Below are 18815 nucleotides of genomic sequence, written 5' to 3' on the forward strand. Positions count from 1 at the left end.
TGTGAGCAGGCAGCATGTACCGTCAGCCACCAGCAGGGGGTCCGGCCAGCAAAGTAGGAAAGCTGGTGGGGTTGGAGCAAAGAACTCCAAGCCCCAGAATTCCCAGCGGTAATCAATGCTGACCAGACCCACCTGTGTGGCATGGTATAAATACACCCAGCCAAACACACTTCCCCGTCGCACCTTTGTAGAGGGGCGAACGGTAACAGTGGGTTTATGTTGAGAAAAGAAAAGAGAAAAGTGAAGTTTAAGCTGTGAACAGAAAAGAGAAAAGTGAACAGCTGTGGAAAAAAAGAAAAAAGAAAAGTTTAAGCTGTGAACAGAAAAGAGAAAAGTGAACAGCTGTAAAAAAAAAAAAGAAAAAAAAAAAGAAAAAAAAAAAGAAAAGTTTAAGCTGTGAACAGAAAAGAGAAAAGTGAACAGCTGTAAAAAAAAAAAAAAGAAAAGTTTAAGCTGTGAACAGAAAAGAGAAAAGTGAACAGCTGTGAAGAGAAAAGTGAAAAAGAGAAAAGAATTTGAGTTGTCTTTAGTTTGGTTTTCCTTTGTTTGTTTTCCCGCCTTTTTGTGTTGCTTACGCTCAGTGCTTATACTGCCACCCCTCACAGCTGTGGTGGCACAGTGGAAATACACTGGGCTCCCATTATCAAGGTTGGGAGTTCAAGCCCAACAGTCACCAAGCACACACCACAAAAGGAGTTCTCATTTGACAATAATAAAACAAACTTTAACTGCACTTGAGTCCAAAGCCCACACCACACCGTAACAGACCCGGTACCCTTATTACCACCTTCTGTCTCAGTCGCGGCGATTCAATGGGACCTAGATACGGAGATAGCTGAGGCGCTTTCACGCACCGTCGTTCTCGCGGTGTGCCCCCCAGACAAGGTCTACATACCGAGCACGTTCCGGGAGAGGCTCATTGGTTGGGCCCACGCCTCTCCAACGGCCGGCCACCCAGGTGAGACCCGTACTTTCCACCTACTGGCAGCCAAGTACTGGTGGGAAGGGATGCGGGCAGACATTCACCGTATAGTTGCTTCCTGCAGCACCTGCGCCCTGTGCAAGACCCCCAAGACGCTCCCCTCGGGGAAGCTCATGCCTCTGCCTGTCTCAGACCGCCCGTGGTCTCACCTGGCGGTGGACTTTGTCACGGACCTGCCCGAATCGGGGGGTTACACGGTGGTAATGATGGTGGTGGATCGTTTCTCGAGGGGGGTTAGGTTCATCCCGTTCCCTACGCTGCCGACAGCTATGCAGGCGGCTCAGGCCCTGGTAGACCACGTCCTCCGGAATTAGACCCCCCCCCCGCGGTCCACAGGCTCCTGGGGTCTTTTAGGTTGATGTTGGGTTGATTTCTATGTTCAGGTACTTTCTGTTTCACCACCTGTCTGTTCTACTACCAAGGACTTTTATGTTGACAGCGGTCGAAGTAAGACGCCATGTTTTCTGTTTATCTCTAATTTGTTTCACCTGAGTGCTGGGGTACAAAGGGAGCAAACGCAGATGCCTCGTCGCCGAATTACTCTTGCGATGCCAAGCTGTGAGGTTGGCTTCACGTTCAGGAGACTTCTAGGGAGGTCTACGAGTTCAAGTAGTATATGCTCTATCGGAGCGGTTTCACGTTCAGGAGTTCACTGTCTGGTTCACCGGTTGGTCGCCAGGGAGATTTGGCGTCCGGTTCCCTTGCACCCTAGTCAAGTAAGTTCATCAGCGCCTGAAGAGCGCGGTTTTGGGGTGAGGCTTTTGTTTGCTAGTTTCATTGGTTCCTTTGCGTTCTAGCCTTCCTCCCCCCGTTTGATTTGTCCCCTCTCGCTTTGCTCCCGGACTACTTTCCAGCCTCAGGTGGTCTTCCAGGTTAAGCCCCATTTCAGTTGTCACCTGTTTGTTTTCTGTTTCTGTTTATTGGACCCTGTACTTTGCTGCCTCGTTTTTGTTGTGTTTGTTTGTTTTTGTTTGGTCATTAAAGACTGTTTCCTTGCATTGCTCTGTCCCTGCAAGTGTTCCCTTGTCTCGCCTAGCCAGCATGACAGTTACCTTTATTTTCCTTTATATGTCTGTTGAATTCTACTTAATTAAGGTGTTCCCTAATCCAATCAAGAATCTGCATGACCATTGCAAAATTGCAGTCCACAACCAACATCATACAATCAACCTGCTCAACCTCAAGCAAAATGGGTCAAAATCACTCCCAAGCTCTAAGCAAGCCTGGTTGAAACCTAGCCCTTCAGACTTGAATCTTATTTTTTCAGCAAAAGGACAAAGTAATAATTTTGCATTTTCAGGTTGAGCTAACATCACACTGAACACTATCTCGTCTAGTTAGGATGATTTGACACTAAGATTCCTTTAGGAAACCGGCCCCTGGTCTACTTTTATGAACATTTATGCGTGTAGTAGTGAACAAATAGTGTAGCAGTGTTTCCAGGGTAGGTTTCTGCAACATTACAGGTATCAACAAACAAGCTCAATCTTAATCAAACTGAACATTCATAAATATGACTGACAATTTCTGATTTTCCTTCCTTTTAAAGTGTTAAAATTATCCTCTGGATGGAACTGGAGCCAATAAAACATTTTGGGTTTGGTTAGAGACTTTTTTGCACATTAGAAACTTATAAGTAGGACATGAAAATTATGAACTGAGCTGATCCAGAATGCCTGTATTATGGAAGTACTTGGTTGCCATGAAAAGGAAAAATATATAACAGTTTGCAATTTGATATCAAATGTAATATTTCATTCTGTCAAAAAGCACAATTTTTCTTCCCAACACTGGGAGGGTGAGGACTGACACATGCACAACCAGCCAACACCTCTTTTTAAAATGCAGATGATGTAACATCACTGGGGCAACCAACACTCTTGAAGAAAGCAGCAGGTACCCAGCTCTGATGCCTCAGCTAGCAGACACCCATGCCGGCCAGCACCGCACTGGAGTGATGTGAAGACAGAGCGAGCCATCTACTTAACTGGAGAGAGCAAGACTAATTGTGCCCCCCCCAGGCTACAGCTACACATGGCATGACGTGGGATCCGAACTAGCGATCCTCAGGTCAAAGAGGCAGCTCCTTAGTCTGCTCAACCAAACTCTATTAAATACGTATTTTACTGAATATGAATAATAATTTAGTATGGAAACATTTAAATAATTATTGATATAGGTGATTCATTGGCTTTGAATTCGTGGCTTCTAGTGGCTTTCTATATTGACAATATTGTGTTCCAGGCACTCAAGATTAATGAGGTTTTCCTAATTAGTGTCTGAAGCTTGACTGGTTAAGTGTTTTCTCTTGGCATAAATAAAGAACAGTTTTGTAGATTCCCTTAAGAACAGTTAAGTTTACGTCTGTGGAAGATCTGGGATTGGATTTCTTTCCAGTCCTTTCTTCTTGTTCCAGGTTCTCAGAAGATTTTGACCTTGGGACGCACAGGGACTATGATTGTTAATATGCCTAATGAAGTTTAATAGAATCACAATGAGCTTTCGTTCAGCTACATTCACCAATATTGTTGATATTCAAGGCTGTGCTCTGCTGCACTATTAAAGGCACTTAGTATTCTGGAGTATTTTGCTGGATATAGATCCATTAGGGATGGCAGAAAATAAGGAATACACTTTGTGTGGATGAAACAAAAAACTGTAATAGATTACCATTACTGCTGGGATAAAGAAAAAAATCACACTTAGATGTAATCAGTACATCAAAGAGAAGGCAACAGCCCCCTGAAGTGCTCTAGAGAACTTAAGGAATAATGGATGGGGGTCAGTTGTGCATTTGCTTGAATGAAAAAGCTAGTGAAAGCCGCCTAAGATAGAGAATTAAGACACTCCTTTCTCTTTCAAGACATAGACTGTAGAGTATAAATAAACTCAGGTTAAGAGAAAGGTTCGCCTCTTTTTCTACAACAAACTATAATTGATAAGGGCAGGTGAGAAAAGTAAAAATATATATTTTTGATTTATGACGACTCAAACTGGGTGACTAAAAAAGGTTCCTGAAAAAATAGACTTCATTAAAACTAACTAGAGTGTAAAAATCCTCAAAACGCTTGCTCTCTATTTTGGGCCATAATTGAATACTGGTGCAATGTGAGCTCTGTTGGGAATGTTCCACCATGCAGAGCTGAGAAGGAAAATGCAATAGTTTTGGCTTTGTTTTGACAACAGTGCTAATCATTTCCCTATATATATCCCATAATGCTATACTTAAAAATAAAAAAGGCCTGCACTCTTAAAAACAAAGGTGCTACCACAGGGTTTGTAAACCAACTGTTTGTAAACAATCCTTCTATTGAATTCATCCAGCTACATTGTGTTGCACCTATTGCTGACACAGATATGACTCTCTGGATATAAGACACCCCCTCCCACACAGCATTGAGCTGTGAAGCAGTGTTTACTATAATGATGGTGCTCCATCCGATATTTTTAGAATGATTTGGGAATGAGGTGGGGTCCAACATCCTGACTTCACTTCATGCTCTTATTCTGTCCTTTACTGGTGGCTCAAAGCATGAATTCCACCTCTGGAAAAGGTATTAAAGACATTGGAGTTGGAGTTTTTCAATCCAGATTATTCTAAATATTCATACAAATTTCTCAGTAAATCTTAGATTTAAGCCTTTTGGTACAAGTGCAATAGTATTGGCATATCTGACTATTACCCTATAAACCCCAAAACTAGAAAATGAATACACATAAAATTTAATCTAATTTATTTATTGCGTTTTTTAGCAACAGCCAGTGTCACAAAGCAGCTTTACAGGAATCCAGTAAGAGTGCAGTGCAGCATTACTAGGCAGCCAACGCACTCTGAGGAAAGAGCAGGATCCCCAGCTCTGATACATCAGCCAACAGACGCCTGTGCCGGCCAGCATCACAATGGGAATAATAAGGGGATAAGGCACCATCTACCCACCCAGCGAGAGCTTGTCCAATTGTGGTGCTTTTTGGGGCTTGCTGATGGCAAGGCAGCATGACCTGGGATTCGAACTTGTGATCCTCGGGCCATTGTGTTAGCATCTTAGTCTGCTGAGCCCCGGTTGCACAAACAAGATAATCTATTGAATAAAAAAGTGGTTCTTCTGTGGGCTTGTTCAAAGAACCCTTAGTAGCACCTGTATTTTTAAGACTGTGCTTGCTTACTGCCTCTAGCCTCAAGTTTGAGTGTGTTCACTGCCATGGATAGGTTGAATACGGAGGCTAAATTCCATTGTATTGCTGTGCAAAAGCTATAAAAGGATGATCTTATTATCTAATTTAGTGCCGTTCACCTTTAACATATAGGAAAACCAAGAGTTCTCCCTAATCAGCTTTTTTTTGTTAGACTTTAAAAGGTTACCTTATGATAATAATGGTGAGTTTAATTTGAGTAGATTAAGTTCATTATGTTTTGAGTAATGCCAAGTTAGCTAGTGGGTGGAACTGGACATAAATTGGTCCAGTTCCAATTTAAAAAAGGGTAAAAAAAAATTCATTAAAGCTGAGTGTCCCTCTGTCATACACACATGCTGCAGAGCTGGAAGGGTGAAGGCTAGCATGTGCTTCTGGCAAGTTGTGTTAAGTGCCACCATATGTTTTCAGTGTCATTGGACAGCTAACACTAACCGCCAGGTTCTCTTCAACCAGTAAGAGTGAGGGCAATTTAGTTGTCCTAGACATCCCACCATGAGTGGCATCACCGCTTAGATAGCTGCACCACTCAGGAGACCTGCTTGAATAACCTTTGACAAATTTGCATCAAAAAGACTGCATCATCAAAATGCATCAAGATGTATTTCAGCCATTTTAGTTGAGAAAGTGCTTCAGTAAGATGGGATTTGACTTTGAATCACTCTGAGCTGCTTAACATGTATAATGCTGAAGTGATTAACGCAAATACTCAGCCGCCTGCAAACACACAGATAAGATAAGAATATTTCAGAAGAGAAAACAATAGATCGCCCTGCTTAATGCATGTCTGGATCTCCAGTCTTCCAAGGCGAAAGGCTAAGACCCAACTTATTCTAGGTGTACTCATCCTACACAAAGCGCGTTTTCTCACTGCCAGTGACTCAATGAGCTGAGAAGAAAACTAAGCCCTCAACTCAGCACTCCAATAACAGTACACCTAAGGGGACATCATATAGCATGGCTAGATTGTGAGCATCATCAGGAGTGTTAGTTGGAGGTTACACCTTTAATTTGATGTTATCTGGGTGTGACAACAATGCAATATCACGAGACTACCACCCACCCAGAGAGGAGGCCAATAATAGGGCAAACACTCAACAATAGAGTCAACGCTTTGATGGCTGTGCCACTCCTCAAATAACATGCCCAGGTGGCACCTATGTGGTTAGCTAAGAAACTAGAAACTAAAAAAACAGAACATTTTGTCCATGGGTTCCATGTTGGACCCATATATGGATGCCAACCTGCGTCCCACCAGGGTCAGTGATGGGACTAAGAGGGGTTAAACTTGGGCCCTATTAGGGTTGTACACTGCACATGGAGCCGATGGGCTGTCTCTATGACAAACATGGTTCCAAAAGTGGTTCTTCTATGGCATCACCCCCCCAACTCATCCCAAAAGTATTGAATTTGGCACCATAATTCCAGAGAACACAGTTCCACAGCTCAATCCTGGGGGGGGCGGGGTTGGGGTCTACCCCTCTAGCTCACACCAAAAGGTTCCTGTTTACCTGCTCCAGAAAGATCTATTCTATTGGCAGTGCTTCTCCACAGGGACTAGGCAAGTTGTGTGTATGTATTTGCAGATCTGTGTCAGCAGCAGAATGCATTCATTAGAAGGAATGTCCCCAAACATTTGGACATTAGTGTATGTAGCAACCTGACAATCACAATACTAGTATTAGTTATAATAGTTATAATGGATGTTCTTCTAGAAAAACGCAGTGTACTGTTAAAAGAGCAGCTAGTTATAGAACAAGCTGTTATTCCAGATGATTCTACGACAGCACCAAGTCGAAAAAATCCAAAATCCAACTTGCTCTTTTAAGCATGGAATTATATGGAAGATGCACAGGAGGTTACACACAGTATCTAGTGGGAATATTTGCCTGAGCAGCAAGGGTGAAGGCAAAGCAAATTTCCAACTGTGCCCCCAGCACAAGATCTGTCAACACTTCACACAGAGCAGCCACAGTTCGAGCACAGAAACCTCAAGGCTGACTCGGCCCACATACATACACATACGCGCTAACAGACCTTAGCCTTGTTGTGTGGCGTAAGACGCAAGAGGAGCATGAGAAACCAGCCATGCCCCAGGTCAGATCTGAACTCTTCCTGCTATGCCCTCTGTGTGAAGTCATGCGTCAGAGACGGAAAAGCATATATTACTAAACGGATGATGAAACAGTACACAGAACCCTATAGCATGGCATATTCACATTTACAGGACATACAACAACAACATACTGCTACAGTTTTTCTTTTTCCAGCAACATTACCAGTTAATATAGCAGATACTGGTATAAGCCCATAATTCCCATATTGGTACATATCTACTTATTCTGAGGTGTAACATCCTGTTTTATAATGTACCACCCTTAGTATTGTACTGTATTACTGAGCTATATTGCGTAACTGCTACTGGCTGCTAAATGTCATTCAGGATCAATAAAGTATCCATCTATCTAACTATTCTAATAGATTTTATTAATTCTCTGACTTTCCAAACCTTGGTGTCATCAACCATGGTGTCCTCTAAACGACAGTCTATAGAGGTGAAAATGAAAGTAACCAGTGCCCAGAAGGCAGGTGAAGGCTATGAGAAAATAGCGTTTTCAGGTTGTGGTTGTGAAGCGTAATGACTGGCCTTTCAGGGTAAGGTGTGGAAGTTAGGATGTGATCTGGAAAACTCAACAAAACAAGTCATATGCTGGTAAGACATGCAAATCAAAACTTCCCTGACCTGCAGTAAGGTTTAACTCAGTTGAGGGTGGTGGTGCATCGTTTTACTGTGCAACCTTTTTTTTAGAAACGTAAACTAAATTAAGCATTCAAAATATACCCCAAGATCCACCACAGATACATTCAGGAGACGCAAACAGAAGCTTCTAAAGTTACCTTCACAGTCCCCTGACCGATACATCCTAGAAAACACGTTGATTGAGTTTAACCCCTTAAACAGCCTATGACCTGTCGGTAGGTCAAAAGGGCTATTACAAATTACAAATGTCTATTACAGAAGAATAGCCCCACCAGTTTGTACAGACGTCCCTGTAGTTATTAAGTAATAAGTGTGTAACAAGCCTTGGAGTGTTAAGGGGTTAAACAAACAGTACATGGAGAACAACCCAAGCATATCTCAGAACTAGAGGCCTTTTGCAGAGAAGAGTGGGAGAGAAAATTCCAACTGTGAGTACAGAAAGACTTTCAGCTGCCACAAAAAGCAGCGGCAAGCCTTCATGTTTCATATCTCCACTAATTAAAGTTTGGGGTTCTGAAAAATTCAAAGTGTAATGGTTCTTCTTTAAAATAAGAGGAAAGATCATGTGCTCTCGCTCAGAATTGTACAATTATTATCTGAAAAACTGCCGCTGGTACACACGGTCATCTAGAAGTGCACTTTCAATTTCCAACTATGTTTACTGAAGCTGCTTTTCACAGATGTATGGGCAGATCTGTGGCCAGTTCAGCAGTGTTTGTGACAGAAGCTCATGGCACGCCCCCTAACCCCCCAATAATGAACCTTCTTTCAATTAGAAGTGTTCCTCCTTCAATCTTGCAGTACCACAGAGGATGTGTGCTGTGCTGCCTGTCTGGATGCATCTGCATTCATTACGTTTCTCCACTCATTTATTCACTTTTCACATCTCTGAGAGAGACTGTATAATAATGCATGCTGTTATGGTTGATACACACCTACTTCCTTAACATTGCTTTCACCCAAAACTTTCTCCAAATCTCCAATATGATCTAGAACATCTCTATATTTCTATTGGTCCATTCATCATAGATTTTCTGTTACAATGTAAAAAACACATTCACAGATTGACAGATTGACAGACTGACAGATTCAAATCATGTCAAAAGTAAAAAAGATAAAAAAATAAAGATACAATGTTTTTGTATGACTTTTCCGACAGTGATATTAAGCTGGGCTTCTCTAATCCACCTGTAACAGTGCACGCAATGCATATTTGGCCATTTTTGTTCATGTGTGACTACACAGCTATTAGAGAACCTTAATGAAGTGGGAGCCAAAACTCCTCAAATGTTCTACCATAAGCAAAACACTTCAGTTGCCCACTCTTATTAGTACATAGCTTACATAGTTATAATTCCAATATTAACTTTCTTTCTTAAGTTCTGGGGGCTCACACCCTAATTCAGAGCTGAATAAAGCAAATTTATCATCAAAAATAATGACTGTGCACAAAACAAACAATAAGAAGTCCTTTCACATAATATCGAAGCAGCAACATCTACTCACTGTGGCTGTGTGCAGTCCTGTAGGTTGCACATCCTGCGGATGGGTTTGGGTTTCTTACTGACGTCGCAGTAGCTCCTGTGCACCATCTTGCTGTCCCCTTTTTTACGGCACCCATATTTGGTGTATTGGAATCCTGGTGCAAAAACATAGGGAATGTCATACACCTATAAGAATATAAACTGGGGAATGTTTAAATTTACACTGTTGTACATTTAGCCCAGGTGTATTGAACTAGACAAGACCTGTACCAAAGTGTACTTCTGTGCTAACACTAGAAGTCAATTCTTGGCACCCAAATCGTTTCTGTATATTGGCCGCTGTCCAATGAGAGACATGTATCTCCAAAATGGTGACTTTATAAGAAAAGGCAAAACTGTTGTTTGAATGGAAGTCGATGTAAAATAAGAGTTCAGTCCAAGTCATCTAGAGCATTTCTATTGGTCTGTTCATCCAGAAAATCAATCAAAACTGAAAACACAGATATGTTTTTTATTGGACAGCAGAGATGCACTGTAATACTGTTTCTCTAAACCTGCTCAAATCTAATCTAGGCCATCATTAGGGTCACACAGACTGTTCTAATGTAAGTTACAGAGCGGGGTCACAGAGTACTGAGCAGCATAGTGCATAAAAGCCTCCAATGCTCTGCTCTGTAATAAAAGCTCCTGTGGGTGTTGTGAGGCACACAATACAAACACACACACAGTAATACACACACACAATTACAATATATACAATAAAGCAAGTCTTCAAGCACTGCTGATTTATCAATAAGGGTAATTATCGATAGTATCAAAGTTTTAATGTACTATCTTACTCCAGTAACATTGAGAGCCTTATTGTAGTGAGTGGTAAGAAGGTGAGAGAAAGGCAGAACAGCGTGGAAGCAGATGTTACCTCCATCACAAGGTCGGGAGCACTGGGACCAGCTCTTGAGGGCCCACTCATACGTGTCCTCCTGAATCACATTGTTGTTGTTGATTGGGACCGAGTCTTCATGTATAATGTATTTGTACATCAGAGTGGATCTCGTCTCATTGTCCTTCGGTATAATCTTACAGAGAAAGACAAAACAAAGAGGAAAATGTAATCAGGCAGTGGGATTCACTGTACTTTGTGTAATGCATGAGTGTTATACACATGCAGATTTATGCACTTTAGCGCATGCTAAGGTGACTCAAATTCTTGTGTAATCACATCACTTTATAAAGAAAGCAGCTAAGAACAGCGCGACTCCAGGAGCCCATTCATTCCAATGTCACACATTACAGATTAACAGGCAGTCAGTGAAGCTCATTCTGGCTTTATGTCTGTTTCTCAGCAGAAATGAGAATCAGTGTAAACACATGCAATGATGTTAAGGTCTGGACTCCGGGATGTTCCACCAGCCGTTTCAGCACTTTGATTTTGATTTGATCAAATGTTTCTTTTTCCTAATAAGAGTGCCTTGTTCAGATGATCATTATTTTAAGTCCAGAACACTGAGCTGTCTTTTCACAGCTGAAGAATAGACTAATAGAATTAATGTTAATTAAGAAGAGTGGAGTTTGATTTTCACCTCCCTCCAGGAAATCTTTATGTCTGCTAGATCTTGCTCAGTTAATAGTTTTATTTTCTCTGTATCTCGTTCTTATGCAAGTGAATTTTCTAATATCTAATCACCTTAGACAGGTTTTCTAAACTGTTATCCATATTTCGACAGGATTACTTTTACATGGGGAGGTGGAGTAATGTAATTTATGACTTGCACAGAATAAGAAATCTCAGTGTGATAAAAAAGGGAGTGGCTACTCTGTTTACTAGGTACACTGCCGTCACCTAGTAAAAACTGTGATATCCAATCTTATAACCCACTTACAGTAATAATACAATTTTTGTTTGAAAATTAGCAGCTACATGCTCGTAACTCGTATGTAGGCTACTGGCTATGCTGCACGATGACTGTTGATGATGAGGATATGGGCAGAATATGTACCCACATGTAGATTCATGCGGAATTAATACACACATTTTATGTATGGCTTATTTAACAGAAGAGTCTTTACTGACGCGGGAGAGTTACTGACATGGCACATTTGGAGATAGCTAAAATCCCTGAGAAGCTCTGGTGAAAATTCTATAACCTCCCTACCCCCCTATTTAAACTAACCCTGTAAACTGATTAAAGGTCTCTGATTCTGCACAACACTATGTAAACCATAATTAGTAAGGCTATGTTTAAACAAACAAAAAAAAAAGACCATAACCACGCCTTATTACCATCACCACCACTGTAAAGAAATTGGCCTCGTCCAATATTACTACTGTGACGTTAGCATGCCGGCTGCGGGCCTCGTTCAACATTACTACTGTGACGTTAGTATGCCGGCTGCAGCCTTCGTCCAACATTGCAGCCGCAGTAACTACTATTATGGGGTTAGCACGGCCCGACTAAAACCATCACTACCTTCATGAGGCAAACACTTAAAAGTGAACTGCAGGGCTTCTGTAGTAAAAGTTGATGTGTATATATATGATATAAGTTAGCGAGCGTTAGTTAGCTACATTCGACTTTTAAAACTAAACTGCTGCCATACCAACATAGCAAATGGAAAAAGACTAATGGGCTTGTACCGGCACAGAACAGTATGGTGTAGCCTTAGTAACCATTTCGCCCAGCAGTGGGAAAGAGGCCAAAGTGGTTTGAGTGATCAATTCTAAGAGACAAACTGTTCCCCGTTCACACCTGCACAAGTGCTGGACGCATGATCTGACCCATGACGCATGTTAATGATGGGTGTTAATTGGGCCTTTGTGGGTATAACAACATGCTTATATACAGGATCACATTCATTTGCCATGAACAGTAACAGTAAAGGAAACTACATGATTCTGCGCTCTGATACAGTCACTGGGTAGCACCCCACTGCTACAGCGTTTGCCTTTGCGGAGGAGGGCTAAGCCTATTTCAAAAACGGTGTTTATATGCGCCGCAACTGGCATCTGTAATTGGCATCGCAGCCAGTGAGATTTTTTATTTGTAGGGCCTTTTTGATTTTTTTTTCCTGGCTTGGCAATTACCAACTAATGGAAAACCAGACTTAATGAGATGTGCAGGATGTGTGCTGCTCGCAGAAAGATGGTGGCAAATAATTTTTGCACAAATGCCAGAAACCCCACATTTTTTGCATGTGTATCTATGGTTACCATTATCTACGAAGTACGTGGGCTTTGGCCACAAAAGATCAGCCCTTATAGGCTCCTCATAAAGATCCTAATTATAAGGCACTTACCATATAGTACATGCAAAGCACAGTTATGCATAAGCATTAGAACATTTACAATCTGAACAGCTTGAGAAGTGCACTTTGTTCAGTTGAAAGGTCTTGATTCATTGAATGGCTGATTAAATTACTAAGTGCAAGGTGCAGTATTTATAATGTTCCTATTGAAAATGATAATTATATCGTTAATAATTATACCTTAGTGTGACCCTTTACTCAGAAGACCATTTCCAATAAACAGGGCATCACTGAAGCCTATTTTGTGTGTAGGAGAAAACCTGTGCTGTCAAAAAAAAAAGACTAAAGTAACTTTATAAAGTAGGGTTAACGTTCCTTCAGGGCAAGACTTGAGATTCATTTGACCAAAGTACATCATTCACTGGTCTTTTGTCTTTTGGCCTTTGTCTAGGTGTCCGATGGCAGACATTAGTCTTACCCTTACCATGTTTTTTTCACAGCAAGAGTTTAAAAAAAAAAAAAAAAACTTGTGCAGTCTCTTTCTGATGGTAGATGCTGTATTTTGACATTATCTGTGCCAAGAGCTACCTAAGGTCCTGTCATGACATTTTAGGGTTGCCAAAATCTTGCAGTCTGCTCTTAGGCTGAACTTGCTAGGATGGCTGATCGTGTTGGCAGTTGTTTCACTTCAGATCTTGCCATGGTGAGACCACTCACTTCAACAGTCCAGAGAAAATAACACAGGCTCCTCCAGAGTCCTCTCTAGCCATGTTCTAATCATCTGCACCAGATTCTAATGTTCTAAGGCATTTAAAGTTAGTAATAATTGTAGAGGCTAGATAAAGCTAAGGAGTGTCCATACGGTTGCAGAAACCTATTACAGCCAGTGTTGTACTCAGTGTGATCACCAGTCTAACTCAAACTTACATTATTGTAGAATGTGTAAAACTAATGTGCTTTTAGCACCGCTAACTGGATACCCCTCTCGAGAGTACCTCACTCACCCCAGTACAGGGAGTACCAGAACACAGCAGAGCTAGCAAACAGCACTAACACAGCAAACAGTGCAGACCACATTTAACCACGACCAAAAGTATAGCAGCAACAGCCGGAAAGCTTAAGGAATTGCATTAAGGAATAGAGTTCATTCACCGGTTCTGGTGTTTTTTCAAATGTGGTTGATTCCAAAAACCAAAGTACATATCATCTTGACAGATAATGCAGGGAACAATACAGAAACCCATGTATGATGATGCATTACTAAGTTTGCCTGGAAAGTTTAACATAGCATCCTGCCCTGCCCTCGACCGGTTTCAGCGATTGACCGAATGTACTAAAAGAGGGTTGGCGATCGGTATAGGCCCCAAAAACACTGATCTGTCCATCTCTAGTTAAAATAAAGTATAACTGTGTTTCAAAGAATAGGTCAAATCAAGTAATACTGTATGGATAAAATAAAGTATATCTGTGTGTTTAAAGCTGAAATAAAATGTATCGGTGTCTGAAGGTATAGTTAGACCAGTTAACGGTTCAAATAAATGCTGGCTTAGGCCGAAAGATAAACCAGACAAATACTGCTGCTACAGACCTTCTATACATCACGGGGAAACACACTCACTTACATTTATTCACCTTCCAGCTTGTCTAGCCTTGACTTGTCTCCATCTGTTTTAATAGATAACCTGACCTTGCCCCCTATTCCTCACTCAAAGAGAATCTGCTCTGGTGGAGTAGATATTCTCTCCCCTGTTGCCTCATTTTCCCTGGGAAATAAACACATCTGTCACAACACTCATGCTACTTCCTCATCAGAAACCCCTCTGTGGCATCTATGATGCGAAGTGGCTCAGTCGCTGACCCTGCCTGACCCTGGCAACTGAGTGCTTGCTCCCATGCAAGCCCATACGTTAAGCTGTTTACTCTCTCTTTTCTGCATCTTCCATTTACACTCTTCGTCGCCAGAGCTACGTGTGCAGGAGGACAGCTTTTAGAAATAGATCGTAGAAATGAAAGTAACATGATACATCTTTTTCCTGAGCTTTAATACGATGCACCAGACGCAATGTATCAGCAGTTTAAAACAGATTTAAAAATAAATAAATAAATAAAAAAAACTAACTAAAATGCACCAAAACACCGCTACTGACGCAGAGCAGCTGGCAAGGTGGCATAGGTATCATTTCAACTTTGGGAGTGGGTGCACTTGAGCAGTCATATCGGCTGGGCCAGTGATAAAAGGGGTGGGACTAAGCCTGCTGGGCTCGATTACTTATTGAGAAATCTAGTTTGAAACAGTAGCTTGTAATAAAAGTGGGCTTGGGACTGGGAGTCGACTGATTCAATCCCCATGACTGGCAGGAAGTGGGGGCATGGAAAGTGATGGACAGTGCTTTCTCCTCCTGACTGAGGTGCCCTTGAGAAAGACACAGGCATTTGAACCCATGATATTATACCAGTCAGTCACTGTTCTGAATGTAGACACCATCCACATGATACACACAGAAAAAAGGGGCCTGTATGAGTTGCCCAACTTGGAACCAGATAGTTTTGCCCATAGGTCCCATGTTGGCCCCACATGTGGATGCCCACCAGGAGGGGTTAAACATGAGCCCTATCTGTGTTGTTCATTGCACATGGGGCCTAGACGGAATGATGGGGCCCAACTGGGTCCCAGTAACAACACATGTACAAACCCACTCCGAGCCCAAGCTTACTTTGAACCCACCTAGCTCATGTTCCACCCATGTGAGCCCCACACTAGCTGGGATGTAGGCCTCTATTACACTTCTGGATTGCAGATTGATGTCCTACAGTTAACATAGGTAACTAAGTTTTCAATTTCAGCCTTAAAGGTATTCTAAAGGTATAGCCAGAAGTCCTTCCGAGCTACAGTTACGCACGGGGGCTTCATCAGTTTTCAATTATGGCCAACATGAGTCAATTCTAAATTACAATTTCTAAAGAAGGGTTAATGTTCGTAGATCGTAGGTGATCTTTGGAGTCTAGGGATGTCCCGATCTGATCCAGTGCATATTTCTGGATCTGGGCTGATTTTAATAGATCAGGTATCATCTATTTTAAGTCTGATCCAGATCTGATCCTTTGTTTCGATCATTCTAGCAGGGAACCTTCTGGTAACCTCTATGTGCCATCATAGAAATTTGTATTTAGGATTAAGGTCCTCGGATTGGGGGAGGGGGGGGGGTAGATCTGTACATCCATACAGCAGATTGTCAATGGTCAATTAAAATACATCATACATAAATATAAATGAACTTTAAGTCAGTACTGTGTAGTGTACACTAGGGTTCAATTCCATGGCCTTGGGCAAGAATCCTAGTGCTTCTTTCTTTTGTTGTCTCTCTACACAGCTGTGAAACATGATTCAAATGTAAGTCAGTCTGGATAAGATTGGCAGCCATATTCCAATAATGTAAATCTAATTTACTTTCAACAAGTGACAGCTGCAGATGTGAACACCAAGGCTTACTTTACAATCACAATCCTGTGCTTATCAAACAGCCTCAATACATTTTAAATGTAAAGTGGGCTGGGTTGGGAACCGATGGGATGGAAAAGCAGGTACGGCTGATTTTCTTTGGAGCCGTTTGTTTTGGAGAAATGAAGGCAACAGTAATGTGCCTTAAATCTGGTACCTTTTGCGGATGGCACACAGAGAGGATAATCTAAAAACGTGTTTAACAATTCCAAAAATACTGGTCATGAGTCAGACAACATGATTTTTAAGATACTGTGGGTTAAAGCTACACTACGTAGCATTTGTACCTTAAAATAACAGCTTTAAAATCATGTGGATGCTCTACTGTCCTGTAATAGGGAGAATAGAACTGCTATCATTGCTACTTCAGTCTTAGCAGGCTGCTAACTGCATTATGTAACTTCGAAGAAGCGAGCAGGACAACATGCAAAATCCTGTAATGTTAGTCTACCGCCTCAGGCCACGTTATTTTTTCACTTCACTGTCGGTTCTGTATCCCTCAGCTTGTAAAATGCCTGTGAAAAGACACTAAAATGTCTTTCAGTGGTGGCTCAAAGCGCAAATTCCTCTTTCTAACTATAGGGGGAGCCCAGGAGTATAAAACTAATTCTCGCATTATGCTGCTTTAAATCAGTAGGAGGCTTGAACCTAGGGACAAAGACATTTGCATTATGCATTATGCAATTTTTTTTCTTTCATTATTTCTTTCATTGTGCAAGAAGTTTATTATTTATTTCTTGCTCTTGGGCTCCCCCTGCAGCCTGGGACCACCTCTGAAGAAGAACAAAATTACATGCATTTCTGGACAAGCTGCAGAACCATCACTAAAAGTGAAGTGAAAGTGAAGTGAGGTGGTAGGGTAATATTACAGGATTTTACACGAATATGACACAGGTTAAGCAGTGTTATGCAGGTCAGAGGGTTTAGAGCCCAGAGTGGCAACCGCAGAGATGCTATTCTCCCTATTACAAGTCAGTGGAGCTTCATAATGATTTTGAAGTTGTTATTTTGAGTCAAACATGCTGCATAATGCTGCTTTAATATAAGCTAAAGCTAACAGTAAGATATTTTCTTCCCAGTTAACTCAACAAACAAACAACTACCAGCTTGTTTGTGTGATGATACCACTGTGAGCCATTAATGTTTATTTCTGTAACTATTACATACCACTGACTGTGGTATTTGTCATGCTCAGACCAGAGCTGTAATTACCTGCTTCAGGTAGGGATGGAAGTGGCAGGCTGAAAATGTGAAAAGGGCTCATTGTGACATTATTTATTGTGATTACGATATCATATTGTCACATTACTAACCTCTAAAGGAAGACTATTTTTATAATAATATTTATATATTACACCATTTCCACCTCCGTCTGAAAAGCACATGCATACACTCTTCGTAAACACACTACCTCAGTCTTTTCAGCATGTTTTTCCTTGATTTGAGATTAGAGAGTAGTGGCAATAGGCACCCCTGGGCAAAATATCTGTTACTGTGAATAGATAAATGAGTAGTAGATATGCTGAGATCACTGTATTTAACAGATCACTGTATTATTTCTGCTATGTACAATGAGTTCAGAATGGAACAAAGAAAATCACCATGAAAGGAACACCACATTAAAGTTTCATGGTTCATTCTAATAATTAACAATCTAACCATACCTAACGATCAACATTAGGAAAGGTCAGGTGATGCGAATTTCAAAGCTTTATAAATACTCCCAACAATCAACAGCCATTGGCTCCTCTAAGCAGCTGCCTTGTAGTCTAAAGAATTCAATATTTTAGGCCCACAAAGCAGGAGAAGCCAATAAGAAAATGTTTAAGGTGCCCATTTCCTCAGTTTATAATGTTAAGAAATGGCAGTTAACAGTAATCTGGAACAGTGGAGGACAAGTGGACAAGTGACCAAGACCAACATTTTCAGAGTGGTCATCTTATAGGTCATCAAAAGAAGACCTTTGCAGGGCCCTGGACACAAAATCCAGTGTCTGACGATTTTAGACTTTAGGACTGCTAAAGTCACAATACAACTTACAATACAATTTGGCCACAATGAGTGAAAACACTAGAAGAAAAACATGGGGTGACCAATTCATGCTTTGAGCTTGTGTTGCAGCCAGAGTCGCATGAACATTTAACTGGCAGAAGGAATCACAGGGAGGAATGGCTAGAAGCAAATCGTTTGTAAGAAAGTCAAAGATAACACAGGAAAACACTTCTAAATAGACCTCAAAACACACAACGAGGTGCTTTAAGAGGTGCAAGCTTAAGGTTTTGCCATGGCTCTCACAGGCCACCTATCAGAAACCTGAGGATAAACCTCAAAAGACGCATGTGAGACAACCCAGGAATAGATGAAAATCCCACAAACCACTGAAAGACTCTTTGCTGGCTCCAAACAGTCCATAAGCTGTTTTTTTGACAAAAAGGGGGTGTTACTAAATAATCTTTTACTTGCTTCTATTCACAGTAAAAGTCTATCCTGAGTCCAAACTGGCATGTCTGAGTCATTTAGTATAGTATAGGCCTGAGTATTGGTTGATACTGAGTCAGTTCTGACCTTTCATGAAAAAACACTTGAGGTAAGATAAGCGAGACAGCCTATACCAAGACACCATGCCCATGTGGGGCCTGTGTGGTTGGCCCAACT

The 18815-nt window shown here is 41.4% G+C and overlaps 1 protein-coding gene across 4 annotated transcripts in view; it reads right to left on the reverse strand.

The window, feature by feature from the left end:
- The window catches only part of adamts3 (ADAM metallopeptidase with thrombospondin type 1 motif, 3), a 201006-nt gene that overhangs the window by 27387 nt on the left and 154804 nt on the right, over nt 1-18815 (reverse strand). For all 4 annotated transcript variants that reach the window (XM_072664961.1, XM_072664962.1, XM_072664963.1 and 1 more), the window contains 2 exons: nt 10338-10494; nt 9441-9573 (listed from right to left, as the gene is read on the reverse strand). In XM_072664961.1, coding sequence (XP_072521062.1) covers nt 9441-9573; nt 10338-10494 — 290 coding nt within the window. The remainder of the gene's footprint in view (nt 1-9440; nt 9574-10337; nt 10495-18815) is intronic.

The sequence above is a fragment of the Salminus brasiliensis genome, chromosome 20 (assembly GCF_030463535.1).
Source record: "Salminus brasiliensis chromosome 20, fSalBra1.hap2, whole genome shotgun sequence".
Taxonomy (NCBI): Eukaryota; Metazoa; Chordata; class Actinopteri; order Characiformes; family Bryconidae; genus Salminus; species Salminus brasiliensis.